The sequence below is a fragment of the Mauremys reevesii genome, linkage group 6, assembly GCF_016161935.1.
Source record: "Mauremys reevesii isolate NIE-2019 linkage group 6, ASM1616193v1, whole genome shotgun sequence".
Classification (NCBI taxonomy): Eukaryota; Metazoa; Chordata; order Testudines; family Geoemydidae; genus Mauremys; species Mauremys reevesii.
Window position 1 is genome coordinate 68,888,663 of NC_052628.1, and position 17,487 is coordinate 68,906,149.

Below are 17,487 nucleotides of genomic sequence, written 5' to 3' on the forward strand. Positions count from 1 at the left end.
TGGGTTTGCAGGGCTCAATAGCACATCTCACAATAGTGCTTCGGTTTAGACACTCACTAGAGCAACGGGAGGGGTTCTCCCATTGCTATAGTTAGTCCACAGCTAGGTCAACAGAAGAATTCTTCCATCGACTTAGTGCTGTCTACATTGGGGTTAGGTCAGCATAGCTACATCCCTCAGGGGTGTGGATTTTTCAGAGATGTAGCAATGCCGATGTAAGTTTTCAGTGTGGACCAGCCCTAAACTTTAAACTAAATTAAGATGAAATGCAACAAGTGTTCAGAACAATCAGAAGGGACACAAGGAGAGGCTAGGGGAAAGGTTACAAGAATACACATTTACATTGGCCAGATATATACACAGAGAGATGGCTTTGGTTTGGCTACATTTTAGAAATAATATATTGTGAACTTGGTGAAACCTCGTTATGGGTTGGGTTAAAGCCTCTTTGAAGTTGAGAAGTATGAACTCACTCTTTAATTAACGTAACTGTAAATATAAGTCAAGCCTAAACCAAAAGGGGTGTGTGAACCTGTCCAGGAGCTTTTGGGATGAGTACTGTTTTGGGTAGGTGTGTGTGTGGGAGTGAGAGAACACACAGATACTAAGGCTGCTCACAGACAAGAACAGCAAGAAAAGGCAGGGGAAAACAAAAAGCCTAGGAGGACACAGGGGCCAGTAAGCACAGTCTGACCCTGGAAAAAAGCAAGACAGAGAACTTTTGGGTCTGGGGTTGGCTAAAGAAACTGCTCCTTTTGTTCTTGGTTCCTTCTGGATTCAAAAACATAGGACTTTGTAAATAAATAAAACTGTATCAAAGAAATACCTGATCACCAATTTCTACTTCCAACTGGAACATCTCCAGGGCCCCAAACTTGATTAGCCGCTCAGGTCAAAAGGGGCAACAGTCTAACAAAGTCTATCAGTTATCTATCTAGTAATCATCAATTGTCAATTTGAGGGAGAATTTGAAGGATGGGGTGGTGGCTGTAAGGACTAGTTCTATCCTTAAGAAGGCTATTCCGTGCATTACCAAAGAATTTTGAAAGTATTACAAAAACACACCTATTAATAAAAAGTACAAATGTTAAATATTAAGACTATAAAGTGGCTCAAATATCAATATGACAAACAGCCACTAAGTGGATAATTAGCAGACTACTCTGGTTAGCATCTGTGAAGAATTTTCACCCTGAGGAGTATAGGGATTAGTGTGGAGGAGAGGACAGTTTGTTTAGAAAAATATTCATACGAAAGGTTAGTTATATTGCTAATAATTCTCTGTCCCTGTTACAGGTGCATGTTTAAGCAAGCATTCTTTCAGTGTGAGACTGCAGTTAAGTCACAAGCATGACATTAAAAGCAGCAAAGAGAGTCTTGTGGCACCTTATAGACTAACAGACGTTTTGGATGCATGCATCCGATGAAGCGGGTATTCACCCATGAAAGCTCATGCTCCAAAACGTCTGTTAGTCTATAAGGTGCCACAAGACTCTTTGCTGCTTTTACAGATCCAGACTAACACGGTTACCCTTCTAATACTTAAGCATGACATTAGTTTGTTGCCACAAACATAATTTGTAACAAATTCAGAATTATAACTCTCTGCTAGATCAAATGAGGAGATAGCTGGCAAAGCAGGAAAAGCCTATGTGAAGCACCTCTCTTTTGATATGTAGTTTCTATACCCCACTTTTCCAAGGGAAACAACATACAACAGTTGTTAATGTATGTTAAAGAAATGGTGTCAAACATTTTAAAGTCTTTCTAAAAAAATTTAATTATGATACTATCACCACCTTAGAAGGCTCAAAGTGAAATCTCTATTCAAATCAGTGTCTTCTCTTTTCCAAGTCAGTTTTCTTAAACCATGTCTAACTCCTTTTCCTTCCTAGAGTTATGGAATCTGACCACACATCTAGATTCTGGATATCCACGTGGATCAGTATGACAACGAACATGAGCATGCACCATTCTGAAGGGCATAAATGCTCTCCTCAAACTACCGTAAGGAACAGAATGTAACCAGAATTGTTAATCAGTTAGAGAAGTGGATGCACGTACACATTAAATTGTTATTCATGGTTTTGGTATTTTTTAAAAAATAGGAATAAATTAAAAAGCTGTTGCCGATTTGCACACCACCGTTTCACCCTAAAGAAGTCAGCAACTTCCTTCACTAATAAAAAAAATTAAGATACTAGTGAATTTCAACTCTCACCTAGTCCTCCCAAATAGAGAGTAAATCTCAGTTGGCTTTGGGCCTTTACATTTTAGAGTTATATTAGAGCCCCTCTTTAAAACAGCCAACACAATGAAAAAGCACTACACAAATGCTACATATTTCAGTGTAACTAATTCTTTAACTCTCCAATGCTACCAAAGTCCATCTGGAGATTCACATTTATAATGAAACTATTTTTCTCCCCCACATCCAGGTCGCTATCAGAGGCAAATCATTCCAAAATAAATAATTTGCCTGTGACAGGGAAGGGAAAAGAAGAGAAGCAGTAACACAGACAGTGATTTGGCTGGACTTGAATGAACATTTTGTAAATGTATTAAGTAGATTTAGTTAAAGCTTGATCATGTTTCTGGATTAGTAAAACAATATTAGAAAATTAAAATTAAGTCATTCTTACCATTTCACATGCAAGGCCCTACTCCTGAAAATACCTGGTTCAGATGCTTAACATCACACAGCTGAAGTCACATTGCGTTCAACAGAATTATTCAAATGTGTAAAGTTAGGCACGTGCATAAATCTTCACAGGTTCAGGACCCAATAAAATTAATGATCTTCTTGATTTAAAGATTGTTTATATTGCACTAATTTCAAGCAAAGCACATAAAGGAAATAAGTCATCTAGTAAATGTATTACTTTAGTTTTAAAAAGACTGATTATATAAACATATTGATACGTATATAAACTTCAGGGGTAGAGCCACAAAGGGACTTTAGGCACCTAAATCCAACACTGAGGTGCCACTGAGATCCTCTAAACCTTCTCTTAGCTGCCACTTAATTCTGGATGTGCCGAAGTCCCATGACACCTAAATTTTTGCCAGTGAACAAAGCTGCCTAGGTCCCAATGCCACCAAGTGGCTTGGCACTCTAATTCACACCTGAACTCCAGAGGAATTGCAATCTAGGCATTCTCCCACTTCTCTCACCTGCGGGGGGTTTGGGGGGTTAATCCAGTAGGTGTTCTCAGAGTGCGCCTAACCCCATAGATGGCAGAGGTGGTGCTCCTCTTATACTCAAACAGCCCAGCGATTAGGGACTCATCTGGAGGTGGGAGCAAATACCTCTTCTGGCTGACATGGAACAGGAATCTGAACCCACCTCTCAGGAAGAGTGTCCTAACTACTGGGCTGTGGGATATTTTGGGGCCGGTCTCCCAATCTCTCCTATGGAAACTCTTCCAATTGTACAAGTAAATATTAATTGAAGCAGTGGGACTGAAACATGGGTCTCACACATACCGGGTGAATGCCCAAACCACCAGGCTAGTGAAGAGGTGGCTAAACTTAGTGACGCTTCGAGCCACATACAACAATCTTCAGAAATTTGAGAGCTGGGGCATACCTTCCAGGGCTTCAGCCACACAGGAGCTGCCTATTGGGGCTTGGGACTTCAGTCTCCTCCTGCTGATGCCTTGAGTCCCAGCAGGCACACCCTGCAGGGTTGAAGCCCCAAGAATCCCTCCCTGATGGGCAAAAGCCAGAGGTGATGCATGGGGCAAGGCACTTGACCCCACATGATCTCTTCCCCTCCCCCCCCCCAATTTTTTCCAGGGTTTGCTGGCCCCACTCAGTCACATGGTGCCACCAGACCCCCTCCCTCCAAAGCAGCTGTTGGAGCTGAAAAACTGGGAGCTGTAGCCATGGGGAGAGGCAGCAGCAAACAGCTGGGAGCTGCAGCTTTTGTCGTTTCCTCTCCTTACAGAGCTAAAGCAGTGGCCCCTTCCTGCAGCTCCAGGCTTTTTGCCGCTACCTACCCACCTGGAGCTAACACCTGGGAGCTGCAGGGAGGGGACACTTGCGATAAGAGGGTGGGGAGGGGGGAGTACCTGTGTGTGTGTGATTCAAGCTGTTGTGGGGAGTGAACCTTTAAATTGTGCCCCCCCAACTCACAGCAGGCACCAGTCATCTCTGGTAGAAGCCCCTAGCCCCACCCCGACCCTCCCCGCAGTCTGGTAGGTGGAGAATGGGGAGATACTGGGGGGCTCTGTGAGCCACACTTTAACCGTAAAAGAGCCACATGCAGCTCGTGAGCCAGAGTTTGGCCACCCCTGCTATAGTGTCTAAGGAGAAAAACACACCACCTTCATTTTTCATGAGAGGACTGACCCATCTTCTGCCCCTAACATAGGAAAGGATTCACAGCTGTGAATCCCAGCGGAGGGAGGTGCCTCCCTGCAGCCCAGAATTAGGCACCTAAGCTCCTCACTTCTGCATATTCTATTGGCTATCCTAGGTGACCCCCAGCTCAGCTGCCTAACTCTCCCCAAGCATTGTATAGTGAGCCTGAACACCTGACCTGGATCTGTGGATTATAGCCATAAATGCCCAGCCGCATAATATATCCACATTTAAACTGCTACACCAGTGCAGCTACAGTGCTGCAATTGAGCCACTGTAATACTTTAGTGTAGACACTTACTACAGCGAGGGGAAGGGTTCTCCCATCACTGTAGTTAATCCACCTCCCCAAGAGGTGGCAGCTAGGTTAACACAAGAATTATTCCAATCAACCCAACAATGTTTACACTGGGGGGGCGGGGAGGGGGGCGTTTAACTCATCTTAGCTACATCGTCCAGGGTTGTGGATTTTCATAGTCCTGAGCAACACAACTGAGTCCAGCCTATCTTATTAATGCAGATCTGGCCTAAAAATTAGGTGTTACAATGCTGAAGTCCCTTTGTGGATCTAGACCTCTGTTTTATTGATGTGTACTTCTCCTCCTACACTTACTGCTTTATAATTATAAAACAAATAAAATAATGCAACCATCAAAGTAATTGGTGCCCCCATTCGTTATTGATTATGGCTTTATCTGGAAGATACTCAACTGAACCACTAAGAATTTTTATAGTATGGTATTGCAGGAAGAAAACTAAAGCTGTGCCCTCATGAATAAGCTTAAAAATCAAATGGGATAATAAAATAGACAAGTTACTAATATCAACAAATCTTCATGGTTATGTTTTAATCTAATTTCTCAGACCACGAAAATAAATGCTATGGAACAAAGAACTTTCTGTTCACAGATCCAGCTCTCTCTAAATTGTATTTTCAAGATTATTGATGTCTCAACATTTATGAATAAAGTACAAAAGTATTTGAATCACTTAGTTTCAACATTCTCCCCACTCCATTGCAAACTAAACATTTTCCTTCTTTTAACTGCATCTTCTTTCACTATTTAATTTATAGGGCTGGGTAATAGGCATTCCTGCTACACTTTAGTTTCACATAGCCTTCATGCTCAAAATATCCTCACAAATGTAATGCAACGTGTCATGTAATACATCCAGGAAAAAGACAGAATACATTTAGAGCAAGGCCTTTATTCCCAGGAAGCAGAGCCTTGTTTTTCAAAATGAAGCTTGGCAAGCAGGCAAGATAGAAAACCCAGAAGAGAAACAAACTTGTCAGACTTCTTGATGTTTACAATTAGGTTAATTATTTTTAATATACAATACACCACATGCTGATTTTGAAGAGACCAGAGTGGCTCTACCCTATTTCCTCATTTCTGGAGCTAACAGGTATTTAGAGGCAGCGATTTTGCTTTTTAACCCCCAGCTTAGGGAATGTTAAACACTTTTCAGTCTCCACCTAAGTTAAAGCCTTAATATAGTCTTCGTACTTAGCCATAGAGTCAAGTCTGTATACATATCCATATGACAAAATAAACTGAACAAGGTCTGCAGCTCTCTGTTAATTTAGAGAGTTGCTATATTGGATTTTACATCAATGACATCTTGTGGATTTTGCCAGAAGCTGGGAATGGGCGACAGGGAATAGATCACTTGATTACCTGTTCTGTTCATTCCCTCTGGGGCACCTGGCATTGGCCATTGTCGGAATATGGGATACTGGGCTAGATGGACCATACTTGGTCTGACCTAGTATGGCTGTTCTTATGCTATAGGTCTTATTCGCAGCCATAAGAGAATATACAGCTTGCAAAACATGATTTTCTCCAAAACTATCTCATGCTGACAGACCCATTACACCTGTCTTCTATACTCCTTCCTGGTAAGCAGGGAAAAATTTGCCAGACACCTACTCACCAGAGATTAAAGGGTGTGAAGGAAAAGAGGAGACAGGGAAAGGAAGGCTGTCAATAAGGTCCGGAAGCAATGCCTTAGTTAAAGAGACTCCTTACTCCTAGCTGTTGAGAAATGCAAGAGTGCTGTTCCTGGACTCCGCTCAGACTATCTTCATATCCTTTGAAGTAGCAGCTCTCTTTCCCTCCCAACCTAACCACCATACAGAGCCTCATGGCTGTTAGACAGTGTTCATCAACTATACCCCAATATCTTGGCCAATGAAAAGGGATGGTGGAATTTCCACTACTCTACCCCTCATCCTTTAACGATGTCAATCTGTAACATGACAAATGACCAAAATATAACACCTGTGTTTTGTTGAGTGTTGTGTTATAACTGACCACTTATAATGGTTTTTACATTAAAAACAGATTTTACAGAAGGTTTCTTACTGTGAGAATTAAATAAACCAGTGTTTTTAAAAGAACCCACATGGATCATCAACAGGGTTTGAATCCTCAGCCTTCAGAAATCAGCACAGACCACTACCACTTAAACAGAAAAAATGTTTACTCCTGTAGTTAATCAGCCACTATAAAGGCATGCTGCACACATTTTGCCAGGGGGTTACACAGCTATTCAATAGCAAATGCTTGGATCAAGATTCTTGAGTCCTGTTTCTGACTCTGGGAAGGGAGTGCTGCCCAGTGTGTACATAGCACTGCCACTCTTCCCAGTGGAGTGGGGAAACAGTCAGCTGAATTCATCCAAAACTGCAGAACAGTCCTGAAAAATCCAGTACACTTGAGAGATCTGTCCTTCACTTAGGGCCTGGTTTTGTGGTCCTCACCATGAAAAACTCCAAAGCTACTACTCATAGCTTACCCAAGTAGGGTGACCAGACAGCAAGTGTGAAAAATTGGGACCGGGGGGGGAGGGGGAAAGAATAGAAGCCTGTATAACAAAGACCCCAAAATTGGGACTACCCCTATAAAATCAGGACATCTGGTCACCGATTACCCAAGCAACATGATTCTTGACAGTTCCTCTACTGTCCAGAAGCTTCTATGAAACTTACCACAGTATTGTTAATTTCAACCTGCTGCTGCTAAAGCCAAGAGTAGTTATGCTGGAACAGTCTACAACATTAGGAAGACAATGCTGAATTGGTTCACATTTGGAAGTTTTGTTTTTCAAATTAAAACTTCAGTTCTACAGAAACTGTAGATATTCCCTCATCCATACACAATACTGAGTGGGCAAAAAGGTTTTTCAAGTCCTATTTGTCATTTTTCCCTCATCCATACTTTTTGCGTGACCTAAACAAGTTCCTTTGTGACTATTTGAACTCTTTCCTCTATCCTCCATAAGAATCCGTGGAAACTGTAGAAGAGGATTCTGGAAAATGGTGGTAAAAAGTGAAAGTTGAATACACCTTGAACCAAGATGATTCAATACTCAGAAAATTTCAGAGTTATAGGCCATCTTCCATAGTACAGCACTGTCGTGCATTTTAAACTTTTTCCTCTCTCCCACTGCCATCACCACCTATGAGGCACTGTTATCATTTGCTCTTATCTTGATCTTGACTCAGCTGAAATCCTCCTGTCTTAATCACTTACTATCTTTACTACTGCACTTCATCATATGCTGTTCCCAAATCTCTACTTTCTAAGCTTCAGTAGTCCAGAATGCTATTGCTAGACAACTCACGCATTCCAGGGAAATCCATCATTTTTAACTGCTTCAGTATCTATCTTTTCATTGAAATTTGTCATCCTGATTTTTGGAGCTCTAAGGACCTACCCCATAACCCACCCCATCTTTTCCAACCCTAAATACTCGTCGCTAAAAAGTGGGTAGTCATTTTTCCAGAAGTGAGGATCTGGGGGTAAACGGAGAATCATGCATGGTACAGTAACTCCCCACTTAACGTCCTCTCGCTTAACGTTGTTTCAGTCTTACGTCCCTGCTCAATTACAGAACATGCTCCATTTAAAGTTGTACAATGCTTCAGTATAGCTTCATTTGGCTGCCTGCTTTATCCACAGCTGGCAGCCACCCTATCAGCTTCCATACGCTCTTCCCCCACAGCGCCTCCTGCCCACTGGCAGACCCCGCGGATCAGTGCCTTCCCCCTCCTAGCCCCCCCACCTCCTGCCTGTGGCAATCAGCGGGCTTGCGGTGTTCAGGAGGCAGGGGGAGCCTGCGCACCATGTCCTCACTCCTCCCCCCTCCCTCCTGAATGCCGCAAGCCAGCTGATTGCCGCAGGCAGAAGGCAGGGGAGGGTGGGGGGAGGAGCGAGGATGCAGCATGCGGAGTAAAGGGGGAGGAGGGGGGAAGAAGAGATGGGTTAAAGGTGGGGGCTTGGCGGAAGGGGGGCGTGGGTGGGCCGAGGGTTGAGCCCCCACCCCTGGTGCTTGCAGAGTAGGGGAAGCTGTTGCTGCTGCGAAACATGCTTCTAGCCTACAGCACTGTCAGCCTCCTTACCTGCCTCATTGTCTCCAGTGCCAGTGGGCTGTGCCTGTGTGGGGTACGGCGGGGGCACCTCCTAACTATAGTACTGTACTGTATGGCCAAAAAAAAAAAATTTCCCTGGAACCTAACCCCCTCATTTACATTCATTCTTATGGGGAAATTGGATTCGCTTAACATCATTTCTCTTAAAGTTGCATTTTTCAGGCACATAACGTTAAGTGAGGAGTTACTGTACGTTATAATACACATTTATATATATAAATTGTTTGGAGCTTTATGCTCCCCCCCCTTCCTGTTTTCAAGAAAATATCTGAAAGACAGCAGCTTTCTAGAGGTACCCCGTTTAATGAAGATATAATATTTAGTAGTCTTACGCTACATCTACACTACAGCCAGGATCCACGCTCTGAGATTAATTCACCAGCAGTCGATTTAGGGGGTCTAGTGAAGACCTGCCAAACTGACAACAGATCGCTCTCCAGTCGATCCCTGTACTCTGTCTTCCAATGAGAAGAGTAAGGAAAGTTGAGGGGAGAGTTTCTCCCATCGACCTCCCCATGGTAACTTGCCCTAAGGTACCGCGACTCCAGCTACGTTATTCACATAGCTGGAGTTGCATAGCGTAGGTCGACTTACAGCAGTAGTGTAGACATAACCTTAGACAGCTTTACATTTTCAAAGTGCTGTACAAATAATTAAATAGAAAAGCTTCAGCAGGTGTAAGGCAGAGGGAAACACTAGAAGGCTCCCCCAACAGCCAGGTCAGGAAGCAGGGGCAAGAGTCAACACATGCACACCAGTAGTAACAGAATATTGGGAGAACCTACTTCTTAAATACTTAGGCCTTGTCTACACTTACTGGGGGTTCGACACCCAGTGACCGATGCATCGACAGTTGACTTAGTGGGTCTAGCGAAGACCCGCTAAATTGACTGCCGATCGTTCTCCCATTGACTCCTGTACTCCACTGGAACAAGAAGCACAAGGGGAGTCGACGGGAGCGCGTCTCCAATCAACATCACGTAGTGTGGACCCCACAGTAAGTAGATCTAAGTACATCGACTTCAGCTATGTTATTCACATAGCTGAAGTTGCGTAAATTATATCGATTCTCCCCCCCCCCCCCCCCGTAATGTAGACAAGGCCCTAGTAGGTACACTCCCTTAAAATCTCCCTCCTGTGAGCAGAGACAAGTAAATATTAACATATCCAAAGAACATAGTATTTGTAGGAAGAGCAACAGGGACATCTATAATAACTGGTTTCTTTGTCCATAGAAAGCAGCAACCTGGACTTTTCTTTCCCACCCTCCTACTATGAGGCCTCTCTACTCACCATCAAGGTGGCGCTCTCTTATAAAATGGGAGAAGGAACTGAAGATATGCCTGGCCAGATTCTCTCTTTCCCCCAGCATTACTCAGAATAAGGAATTCCAGGAAGCAAGAAAACTCTGCGGACTCATCTACACAGCATGGTATTGAGCACTAGAGGGGTGTGAACTCTAAAGCTCTCCAACAGTTTGGTCAAAAAACGGCCCATGTAGACCCTTTTGTTGCATGCTAAAAGTTCCCTAATGCATGTTAAAGTAATACTGTTTCAACAACAGACATACTGAACAGTGTAGACAGCTGAGAGAGGAATCTCCATCTGATGTCATCAGCAAGGGGTAGAGTCTATTTCCAAAGAGCAAGAAAAGGCAGGGCATACTACATACAAAAAAAACCCCACTATATATACATACATATATTACACACACACACACACACTTTAAAAAAAATGTAATGGCCTTTACTAGGCTGTAACAAATCCAAATCTGACACACTTTTTTCATAACACAAGGATCAGCTATGCTGTAGCACTTCAAAAATCTCACCTTAAAAGCTCTCATCTTTAGATTATGGTTGTGTGACAATACTATAAGAAAGATGAATGCTTGGCATAATAGAGATGTGTATAGTTTTGATACCAAGTGCCTTTAGCAGCAGTGTGCTTCTGCTGTTCACAAAATATTGTCTCTCTTGGGTGTTGCTGAATGGGTGAGACTTGTGCAGTTGTGCTTAAGTCATGAGTCATGCAGAAATTGAATAAAGTGAAGAGGAGAAATGAAAATAATAGAGATGAGACCAGAGAGATAAAAAATGCTTATAAGTAGGTGTCTATATGATGGTTGTTTAAATAGAACAAAGAACAAATAACATCTGCATACTGGTATAAGAGATATTAAGGATCAGTAAGTCTGAGACTATTAACAGTCCACTGGCAGAGAGAGAAAAAGGGATGGCTTAAATAAATGATTTTATGATGCATCAGACCTTTACGCAGCTGTCTGGTAATCACCCCCAGTATATAGTTGGAACAATACACAAGTCCATAGTGACTCATGAGTGGCTTTATGGCTTGGACGTTAACTTATTCTTCTTACAAGCAGAAGTATTACATTCTGTCTGCTGTGTATCTCATATTTCTACCACCAATTAGCATTTAGCTTTCTTTATATTACGCCACACATATTTTCACTTGTACAGTATGTCTTTAAGCCAATGAACATTTGCAGTGCTGTTGTATCCATGCTGGTCCCAGGATATGAGACACACAAGGTAGTGAGGTAATATCTTTTAGAGGATCAACTACTGTTGGCAGAACAGACAAGCAGAGGTGTTAATTTCCACTTAATTTGAAGTGGTTTCTTGCAACATGTGTTAAGCCACTGACACACTCTGGTTACCTTCTCCAGATCTGAAGAAGAGCTCTGGGAAGCTCGAAAACTTGTCTCCCTCACAAACAGAAGTTGGTTCAATAAAAGATATTACCTCATCCACCTTGTTTCAGTCAGTCAAAGTGTCATTTAGGCGTTCATCTTTTTTTCTGCTAACAAATCTTTGTACTTGTTTAAATGAAGACATCATACAATAAACTATATTCTAGAAATTATATTTCATGTTTGGGAAATTGTTAACAATAAAATTAGCCAGAAACAGGAATTAGAAGTACTATGTCATACACAGGCTTTAAGGGGAAATACCCTTGACATGTATCAGAAATCAATTGTCCAAACACAGACCATCTTTCCAGGGTTAAAAATGTGTGGTACTCTGCACTAACCAATACACCTTGTGAGTCAATACAACATTAGTAAGTGCACTGGTGATGCAATTAAAAAGCAGCAACATGCCCACAGTTAGAACAAGAGGTCCATGCAACTATGATCATAGCAAAAAGGCAGAAGTCTTTGCTTTGAACAATAGTGCTAGGACCATTGTAAACAGAAGCAAAAAGACATCTGTTGTGATAACAGCACCACTGTTTACTGAAACTCTTTTTTGGCATGATCACACTCGCATTGGTCCTTATTTTTCCACCCTAATTCTCATTTCTTAGTTACTGTAGCTAATAGATCAACTGAAGAATTCAAGAATTGGGTGGAAATTTTAAATACAGAAAAGGACTTTCTCCATTTCCCTATTCTGATCTTAACAGTGCAGGCCAGTGAATTTTATTCAATGCACAGTATATTTGTTTTGCAAATGAAAATTTTTTGCATGATATAAGTTAACTTTTTAAAATAGATAATCACATGACCCACTACATTTTCAGCAAAAAACCAATTAGTTTTTTACCTACACACTTTAGCCAGGAGTATGAATCTATGTAACAAAACCTTTTAAAAACTGGGGTTTATAATTTTAAACTTGTTGATTTAGAATGAAATTTAGTAACTTTTTTAAAGTAATGAAACAGCAGGTACACTGGAAGATCAAACTGAAAAAAACTACATACAAACTATAAACACAACACTATAATTTCAACTTCTTGATAGCACTTTGAATAATTTACATTATCAAGTCAGAAGAACATTTTTGGACGGTGGTCTCCTACCAAAAAAAGAAAAAAGGTAACAAGAAGATAGCCTCAGGAACTTTGCTACAAGAAAAATAGGATATTGATCTTACCTTTAACACTTTTTCTATTAACATCAGCGCCTTTTTCAAGCAAATACTGAGCAATTTCTTTGTGTCCTTTGTAACATGAGATCATCAGGCATGTATGCCCATGTCGGTTTGATACTTCCAAATCAGCTTTATGCTCCACAAGGTACTTTACTATTTCCAGGTGCCCATCAAAACAGGCTGCCCTAAGTGGGGTTGAATTTGTCAGTGTTGTGTTGTTGACAGATGCTCCATGATCTAACAGACATTGGACTACCTTCAAATGACCAGCAGCAGAAGCTGCCCATAATGGAGGAGCCCCCTCGATGGTCTCACCATCAAAATTCACTGAGCCACCAACTTCTATAGAAGCACAGCAATGCTCCAGCAAGTATTCCACCATATCAAGGTGTCCATAACGGGCTGCCATCAAAAGTGGTGTAGCACCACTAGTTTTTTCAGACATCAACAAGGCCACCTCTTCTTTAGTTTTGTTTGCCAGTAACTTTGCAAGGAGCCGCAGTTTGCCATCACGAGCTGCATTGAACACTGCTGTCTTTAGATCCATTTAGTCTGTGCCGCTTTTATCCTTCAGCGAACCAGATAATGGGACTACTGGAACTACAGAGTCCAAACAGAAGACCCACACCCTTTTCTTAGATCTGTGTTATCTCTGTGAACAAACATGAAGATTGATTAACTGAATTAGGTCCTAACAATTACACAGACTGTGCTCAGCAACCTGCAAGAGAAAATAAAATTGAAAAAAAAATTTTTTGACTCTTTAATACACAAAATCAGTGGTTTTAAACCCGGAGGGGGGGGGAATCCGTGGACTAGGGGGGCCGAGAAAGGAGGTCGAACAGCGATTTCCAATCTGTGGTCCGCAGACCCCTGGGGGTCCCCAGACTAAGATTCCCAAAGGGGTCCATGTCTCCATTCGAAATTTTTGAGTAATCCGCAAATGAAAAAAGGGTGAAAACCACCGCACTAAATGCAATGACACTTTCCTACGCCTTTACTCAAACTGACCGCCCACTGCCTGTGCTATACACGGCACCAATTCTCCCGAGAGGAAAGGAAGTGCCACCTTCGGGGGCTTCCCCGGGCTTTGGGGAGCGCCCCCTCCCGGGAGGCTGGCGGGAGTGAGCGCTAATCCTCCCCCTGCCTCATTCACACGGGTTGCAGGAAAGCCCCCGCTCTGCGCTGGCTGCATGAGGAGCCGCGACAGCTCCACCAACTTGTGCCGGACCCAGCCCGGGCAGGGAGCCGCCGACCGCTCTCTCTGGCCTGGCTCCTCCGCCAAGCAGCCCCCGACCGAGCCGATGCTCCCGGCTCACCGCCCGCGGGGCAGGCAAGGGGAACGAGGCCGGCCTTGGCTCCGCACCCGCCCGGGGGAGGCAGCCCCGCCGGCCGCTCGCCGCTCGCCCCCCGCCCCTCTCCTGGCCCCACGTCGCCCCTGCCCAGGCAGGTTCCCAGCCCCGCCGGACCTGCCTCCTTGTCGGCTGGGGCCCAGGGACCCCGCCCGCCCAGAACAGGCTCCGAGCTACCTTCCCCAGGCGCGGGCGCCCCGCCGGCTCCCTCTGCCCGGAGCCGCCTTCACCGGGAAGCCTCCGCCGCGCCCCGCGCCCCATCCAGCTCCTCCATGACAGGCGAGTCCCCACAGCAACGAGCCTCGGCTAGCGCCCAGCCTAGCGCCCAGGCGCAGCCGAACGAGCTGTCACGCGTCCTCTGCCAGGAGCCCCAATGGGGAAGGGGCCGCCCCCCAGTCAGCCACTTAGAGCGGCGGACTGCCGCGTGGGGGGCGGGGCTTCGCCTGGTTCAAGCTAGGCTGAGAGCGCGCAGAGAGGGGGAGTTGCTCCGCTGTGGGCGGAGGGTGCTTAAGTTTCCCTGCAGCCGCAGCTCGCTAGGGGGCACCCAGGGGAGCCGCGCGTGCTGCCTCCTCGCCTGCACTACAGAAGCTGGCCTGGGCTAGCAGGTGCTAGAACTAGGGGAGCGCTGCAGGATCCCCTCCCTCCCCCCCGCTTGAGGTGGTGACCATCATATACAGGGGTTACAGTTTGATTCAAAGGCTTTCAGCACCCTCACTATACAAATCGTCCCAGCACCACTGTGTGGTAGGGACGAGAGGGGTCTGGCAAGGCCATGGTCCATCCTAAGCCAGTCACTGCACCTCTCTGCCTCAGTTTCCCCTGATCTGAAAAATGATTTCCCACCTTTGTAAAGTGCTTTGAGCGCTACCAGAGGCAACAGAAATGTAGGAGCAGAGCATCGTGTTTAGGGCCACCATATTTCCCCAAAGGGAAAATGGGACACTGCAAAGGGCTGACCCAAGGCCCCTGCACCAGGCCGAAGCTCCTGCTGCCTCCTTCATGCACAGGGCCAGCCCAACGGCTCCCTCCGGCATGCGGGACCCACCAAACCCCACCCCCCTGCCTCCTGCCCAATATAGTGGCAAAAAAAATACAATAAAAAAGGCAACATATCATAGACCAGCCTGATGTTACTGCATTTGTATACAGCACTGGTGAGACCATCCCTAGAATACTGATTACATTTCTGTGAACCTTAGAATTAGAAGGATTAAAACAAATTGGAGGGAATTCAGAGAAGAGCAATTAAAATGATTAAAGGCCTGGTTGTATTAATGTATGAGGAAAGATTAGAAGTAAATATCTATAGCTTGGTTAATTGTTAAAGTAGGGGTAAGGGGAATATAGAACTGCATACAAGTATTGAAAGGGAGGGACGGAATATTTAAGATGGTTCAGGGGTTTTCATGAGCAGTAATGGGATGAAATTAAGCAAAGGAAAATGTATGCTTAATATCAACGATCTTTTGGTGATGAGGATTGGATTTGGATTGGAATAGTCACCTAGTAGGTTGTGGAAACCCACAGCTTTATTCATTTAAAGTTAGACTGTATACTGTACAGTCTAGATTGTAGATTAGATATACGAAGAATATGCTGTAGGGAACAATTCTATGCTGGCAGGGAGATAAGATAACCTAATAGGTCTTGTCTTTCTAATTTTTAGAGTATTCCACATGATCACCTGGGGAAAACATAGGACATAATCTTTCACACACTTCCTACTCCTCAGAGGCTCTGATCCAATAATGAGCCCTGCTTGGGAAGACCTCTGTGCTTGCATGAAACTCATTGTAGGACTGGGCCATTGTACACTGCTGTAAGTAGTCCTGTTGATGTCCAAGGGAATATTAATGGTGGTAAGTACTAGATCCAGCATTGCTTCACAGGATTGTAAGAAATTGTCATTGTATAAATAAGACTGGAGGAATGTTGTGGCAAATTTCTGAGGGAAATAAAGGATTTGTCTTGACACTTTAGAAAAGTAATTGAAAAATCCTGAGTGCAGGCTTTGATGATGAATGAATGAATGAAAGAAATAAAATGGCAGTGGCAACCTGTGTGGAGCCCTTCTGCTATCCTTTTCTCCCATGCATAGTTCCTTTCCATACTTAGGCATCCATATATCTTTTTTAATTCTTTCAATACCTTTATAAATGTAGTACTCATGAAAGTGAAGAATTTATAGGGCTGTAGGTATATTTCTGACAATCCTGCTAAATCCTGACCTGCATCATCCCCTGATATTCTATTCCTGAGCTTCCACACTATTCTGTTGAGAGTGTACCTAACTGGCAATGCCTGGCCTTCTATTACTAGAAAACAGAGACTGTAATCATGCCAAATTGTATTAAAGTTACTGTGATCTGGATCCACTAGGATCTAGAATGGATCCCCCCAAAGCCATTTTGCTGTATCTAATGTATTTTGCTGTTCTTCAGACCTATGTATTAGTCTATTGTACCTCAAGCCCTCCTAAAAACAGTTTCGTGGTTACCACTTCACCCTTCAAGACCTCAGTTTAAATTCTGATGAGGCACACTGTTGTGTTCTTTCCTCTGACATGCTCTCAGTATTCTGGCTGTAGATAGGTGTTATTAACAGCATGTGAAGTGATAATTTCTATCACTGCCACTGGGTTCCTTCTCACCCTGAGTTATTCTTGGTCTCGCATTTATTCATTCTCTAAATCAGGGGGTCCCTGATAATATGTTCCACATATTAATAGGGAGCGTGCCTTGCGGATATGTACTGTTCTGTTTTCAGTTGCCAGACATCTCATCTCCCATTTATGATTGTATATTATCTCTGTGGCAACTACAGCAATTGGTTACATGAAAAGTAATATTAAAGAAAAATACTTAATGTATTTTTAGCTTCTTTAAATGTGAGTTAGCAGCTGGAAGTAAGTTTGTACCTATAACCTTAATTCCAGCTTAAAGAAGGTGGAGGTTTTTTTTTTTATTTTTTGATTGTTTGTTTGTTTGTTTCCCCAGAAATAATAATAATGTAAGAACAAAAACTTAAGCCATAGCACTACAACTAATGAGGTGCCAGACTCTGAGATACATGAATCAGTGGGAGAGTTCTTCAAGAGTATATTTTTGAAAACTGTTTGGGAGAGGGATTGTGATGGCGGGGGGCAGAAACTGTAATTTAATATCCTTTCTTATTTGCTGCCATTTCTTCAGTCCTAGCGGGTGCTAATCAGAGCCCAAGAGACATAGAGACCTGGGTGAAGCAATTCTTCTTGTCTCAGGAGACTAAGAGAGTTAGTTCCATATCAAGCGACCATAGCTTCTAACTTCACTAATTAACACACTCACCTATGAAAACCACAGGTAAATTACAGACTATACATTTTGTGCCACCACCACCTGAAGTAGATGCTGGATATGTCCTAGCTACAGCAAGCAGAATCCTCTAT

At 43.5% G+C, this 17,487-nt stretch overlaps 1 protein-coding gene and 1 long non-coding RNA gene across 5 annotated transcripts in view; one reads left to right on the forward strand and one right to left on the reverse strand.

The window, feature by feature from the left end:
- The window catches only part of LOC120408057, a 66,773-nt gene extending 64,236 nt beyond the window's left edge, over positions 1–2,537 (forward strand). For 2 of the 3 annotated variants that reach the window (XR_005600393.1, XR_005600396.1), the window contains 2 exons: positions 1,896–2,007; positions 2,439–2,537. This is a non-coding gene — a long non-coding RNA (uncharacterized LOC120408057). Of the gene's footprint in view, positions 1–1,895; positions 2,089–2,438 lie in introns of those variants that run through there. The other variant, XR_005600395.1, reaches the window with a different exon arrangement.
- Positions 1–14,471, reverse strand: part of FEM1C (fem-1 homolog C) — a 28,663-nt gene extending 14,192 nt beyond the window's left edge. The window contains exons 1-2 of one of the 2 annotated variants that reach the window (XM_039544569.1): positions 14,238–14,471; positions 12,712–13,360 (exon numbers count right to left, since the gene is read on the reverse strand). In XM_039544569.1, coding sequence (XP_039400503.1) covers positions 12,712–13,255 — 544 coding nt within the window. In that variant the 5' untranslated portion in view covers positions 13,256–13,360; positions 14,238–14,471. Of the gene's footprint in view, positions 1–12,711; positions 13,361–14,177 lie in introns of both variants that reach the window. The other variant, XM_039544570.1, reaches the window with a different exon arrangement.
- Between the last annotated feature and the right edge of the window lie 3,016 nt (positions 14,472–17,487).